The 5,000-nt window shown below is 37.1% G+C and overlaps 1 protein-coding gene across 4 annotated transcripts in view; it reads left to right on the forward strand.

Moving 5' to 3' along the window:
* LOC122266114 (uncharacterized) overlaps positions 1-5,000 on the forward strand; it is a 17,365-nt gene that overhangs the window by 10,703 nt on the left and 1,662 nt on the right. For all 4 annotated transcript variants that reach the window (XM_086531165.1, XM_086531157.1, XM_086531170.1 and 1 more), the window contains exons 5-6: positions 2,238-2,346; positions 4,893-4,999. In XM_086531165.1, coding sequence (XP_086387291.1) covers positions 2,238-2,346; positions 4,893-4,999 — 216 coding nt within the window. The remainder of the gene's footprint in view (positions 1-2,237; positions 2,347-4,892; position 5,000) is intronic.

A 5,000-nucleotide genomic window follows, 5' to 3' on the forward strand; every position in this document is an offset into this window, starting at 1 on the left:
TTTTATATTCCAGTATGCATTTTTAGAAAGCTGGCAAGTTTCGGTATTAAAGTTGTTTTTAAACCATCACCCTGGCTTGCTCACGGCAGCAGCACTAGGCCATTATGAGAAAATGTTCTTTGGCTCTTATATTTTTGCCTTTTTATAGTTATTGATGATTCAGTAATACATTGTAAGGTAATAACCTTTGCTTAGCATGGGTTTGTATTAGATGCCTGAAAGGAAGGTAACAATTACAAATGATATTGTTACCAACTTGTCGTTGCCCAGTGTGCATGGTAGTATTACTTGTCCTTGGAATGCATGAAGTCACTTTCTGTGATAATTTACATACTACGTTTAGAGGTTTTACCTTGCCTGTTTGTAATCACAATAGTTTCTGTACATGCAAATGGTGATAGATAGTTTGCTCTGCCAACTGGCAATTGATATGATGTTCTTACAGAAGCAGAGGCTGTCTCTCTTGAACATGGCTATAGATAATTTGCCTTACTGGCAATAAGTGTTATTAAAAAACGCACAAGCTGCTTCTCTTGCACAAGATGACAGATATTTTCCCTTGCTAGTAATAATTTACTGACAGCATAGCAACACCTGTTAAAGCAAGTGTTGCTGTTAATACTTGTTACTATACCCACGATTTCTAAGGTGCAGGATCAATGCTGCCAGTTATATCTGACCAACATGTCTAGTGCTCTTATCGTGCCAAGTTGTACGTGCGTGCCTCTGTCGTGGCATACAGAGATCAGCATTTGTAATTGAATTGCTACCTGTAGAGATTCCTGAAGGCAATGCTATCCTTTCATTTTTTTGCAGAGTTGCCCAGTGTAATTAGGTTGTATATTTATCAAACATCACATAATGTTGGGACCTGATGCATAGCATGTTTACATACTCACCTATTATGCTACCCTTGGTTATGCCCCTCCTTTTATCTTTCATGCATTAAATCAGGTTTGATTTATGAGCATTTTGAGCAACTGCCCTTCCCAGTCTACAAGTTTCTAATTGTGCAAGTTACTTATAAGCAAGAAGCGTTCCAGACAAATACCTTAAGCAGCAACAACTTGCCAAGCGCAAGGACATTGATGTTGGCATGCATGTATTCCATGTATTCCATGTATTCATAAAAAGCTTCTTGGCAACATAATGTAGGGACTCAGACAATATAACATATGACCCCGGCTGTAGCTACCTGGACGATGGCCTTGCTCTGTATGAACCCTCTTATTTAGCCAGTCAGTGATGAGTGCACCATGACTCGCACGCTGCTGGAATTTCCTGTGGAGAATATTTGGATCACGAGTCAGTAATTTCCCATACATCGACCTAAGTCTACATCACATTCACTTAAATGTTCGCGCAGGAGGAGATCGACTTCTAGTTTAGAAATGTTATCAGCCCCACCACAAGATTCTGATATGAAGTACAAAATCTCCGCCCAAAACTTGCACAGTTGGCCGATGGCATACTCAGTGATCCATCCCACCATAAGTGTAACGACCCAAACCTTCCCCTCTCCAGCAAGCTACAACTTGCTTTGAGGATCAACTTCTGACCTTCCGTCTTCAGGACTAGGAGGCCATATACCATTACATCTATGAATTTGAACCCTCCCCAAACCCAGAATATCTTCCTGCAAAAGTTTTCGTCAGCAGTGATCGCAAGCGGCGACACAGCACATGAAATAGCTCGCATCGCAGGCTGATACGTTAGTACTGAACCTACCTGAAATAGACGCAACCACAACCTTAGTGACTCCACACGCCGTAGCTGAAGAGAGTGGGCAGCCGAACACTCTTCAGAAATGTAGCCATTGTCCCATGAAGCATAATCAGTCACAAGGAAGGACCCAGTTCATCTCATCTGTGCTACTGCCACTGATGATTTATATCTACTGCCAACAGTGTGCCACATGACACACATATACATATTTATATACATGTATGTGTGTCTGCGTCATTATGTGTGAGAGTGCTGGTTGGAGAGAGAGAGAGAGAGAGAGAGAGAGAGAGAGAGAGAGAGAGAGAGAGAGAGAGAGAGAGAGAGAGAGAGAGAGAGAGAGAGAGAGAGAGAGAGAGAGAGAGAGAGAGAGAGAGAGAGAGAGAGAGATAAACACGTATGTAGAGAGAGCTACAGGCACATGAAAATGTGAGAAGAGTCAGAAGAAAATGCACATAGCGAAATCGGCCAGACAGTGTAACAGTTACTACAAAAAACATCCTTTTGTCTTCCAGAATACATCGGGCCTGACCTGTGCAGTTTGCAGAGACAGCTACAACAAAGATGATCGCAAACCTCTTATTCTCCCTCACTGCGGCCACACCTTCTGCAAGAAATGCCTAAGTATGCTTTCTATTAAGTGTCCGAGTGTGCGATTTGTGTCTTGATGTTTTTATTGCGTTAAAGGCAGACATTGATACATTTGATGTTTTTGTATAATAATGTCGCTATGGTTATAAAGGATTATTTTTTTCTCGAGACTTATTTATCGATCGATTATTTTTGACTATCAAAAAATGAAAGAAAAACAAACAAACAATGAAAGTAATAGTTAAACATTGCTGAAATACAGTGTACCACATGTGCAAAAAAAGAGGTAAGAGGTTACTTTGAAGACATTAGTTCAAAAATCACTAATTAGCAACTTGTCCTTTCGTTAGTTCAAAAATCACTAATTAGCAACTTGTCCTTTAGCGAGTCTTTTTCTTTAGATACGGAAATGTATTTGTTTCGTCATTTATGGCTATATCATCATATATGAATCTATTATATACAACATATTCATAAAATCTTGCGTATTAAAAAAAATCCCATGTTTGTGAAATGGTCGAAACATTCTAGAATTTCGTTCAGTAATCAACTTATTCGGATGGAGAATTAAGTTTTGTACTTCAGGCCAATTTACAGCAATATTTGCAAGAAAAGTTAACCCAGTGTAATTATTGTTGAAGGAAATGAGAAATAAAATCTAGTTAATTTAATTTTTCACTTCAAAACATTTTTTTAAAGTGCATATTTTGGTAATAACAGGCAAACCGGACACGAAGTGTCAGCTGTCAACAATAGGCGTTATCTGCAGCATCCTTATCTGCAATTATTGGCAATCACTCGCAATTATGCAGCCATTCGCTGCCTTATTTCCAATGCTTTTGTGAGATGGCTCCGCCCACGCATGCGCAAAAATGCCAAATATTTCAGGTAATTTCATCCGGCCATTTAAGTAATATCTTCAAGATAGTTTACAACAAAATATATGTTGAAGTGAATTATTATTATGTTAATTAGCATATCACATATTTCAAGACTCTAATTCATTAGCGAAGGTTTAAAACAAATACCATCATAAGTATCTTTGAAAAATGGGTGATAAATAATTGTTTGAGTCCTTTGATTGAATTAAATTTATTTTTAAACTCATAATAAACTGATTTTACCTAGTTTTTGGTATGCTACAATTTGATTTAAATGTTTTGAATGTAGTTTTGCAGTTATTCATAAGGCATACCGCTAATTAAAGGCTATTAAAGTATATAGTCACACGTAGAATAATATGTTGGATTTTGTCTACATTTTCATGGGCACTATGCGATCTCTTGAGAGAAAACTTCGGAATGATTAAAATTTCACCATTTCCCTTGTCTTTCTTACAGTATCACGCAAACATGTCAAAATAAATCAAATAAGTAACCCATGTAAAAGCTGAGTTTAGTTCAGTTAAAGTAATAATCCTTAATATTCAAAGTAATATGCTAGCGTGTGATATTTTTGTTTTCATTACTATTTCTGGAATGCACCTTTGATTTTATCCATATCCAATGGAAGTCTACCCCTCATGTAACTTATGTGTTTTATCACAATGGAAATATGAAAATACGAAATATGCCACAATGATATTAAACACCTGAAATAAATTTTGTTTTAATTGATTTATTATGGAATGTATTATATATGCACAAAAAAGATCTATCAACTGACTGTTAATATACTAAACTGCTAATTGAAGAAGTAAACTTTTTTTCATGATTAAACAAATATATTAACATAATTTCATATTTCAATATGAATGTATTAAAACAAACTAAAAACGAAGTATTTGTCATGGGCGTCACATAAGTATCCTATGTAGCCAAAGGTGTTTTTCTTTTTCCCCTTCATTTTCACCACAATGGCACGGTTGTTATAGTGCGACAGGGCGTTACGACACTTCGCTGTCGTACGGCCGACAGTGCCTATGCTCCACCCCCGAAATGACAACAATTGCGGGTATGTGACGCTGTAGATAACGTCTTATAATCGAGTGCTGAATGTAGACATATATGAGCAATTGTATGTTTCGTTTGATATATTTCATTATGATTGTGCCAGCATATCTTGTTGGATTGTTTTCATTGATAATGAGTGTAGCCTTAATTACGATATTAACAACTACGTAAGCCAAATGATAGTGAAACTGATAGTGTCTCACAATGTTTTAATATACGAATCGGATAAGGTGTTGCTGGGAAAACAGAAAAAACAACAACAATCAATTGACTGCCCAGAATGTTGCTCCATAATTCTTTCTTTTCAATTCTTACTGCTTAACAGTAGAGAGTAATCTTGTTCAGTTTATCTATCATTATAATCATTACAACGTTGTAATAGAGAAACATAAAAAAAACTTTACATGACTAACTGGCAACTTACATAATTTCGTCCGAGACTTACGTAGAAACTTCACTTCACTTGTTTTGCTCATTGTACAATAGCAAAAGAAAAGCTCAATGGATATTTTTCTTGTCTCTATCATATTCATGGTCCATTTCGAATGAGGATTAGAAGCAGCTGCCAACCACCACTAAAAATGAACATGGTCAAAGAAAAAACAATCATAACTATTTCCCTTTAAGATGTGGAGAGCCGCAAGAGAGTCTTTCGGTGCCCTTCTTGCCGTCAGGACCGCGACCAGTTCGGGAACCTTCGGCCCAACTTCGCGCTCATCGATGTCCTCGACTTGG

Source organism: Penaeus japonicus, unplaced genomic scaffold (assembly GCF_977035675.1).
Source record: "Penaeus japonicus unplaced genomic scaffold, GWHDUDI00000001_assembly GWHDUDI00000003, whole genome shotgun sequence".
Taxonomy (NCBI): domain Eukaryota; kingdom Metazoa; phylum Arthropoda; class Malacostraca; order Decapoda; family Penaeidae; genus Penaeus; species Penaeus japonicus.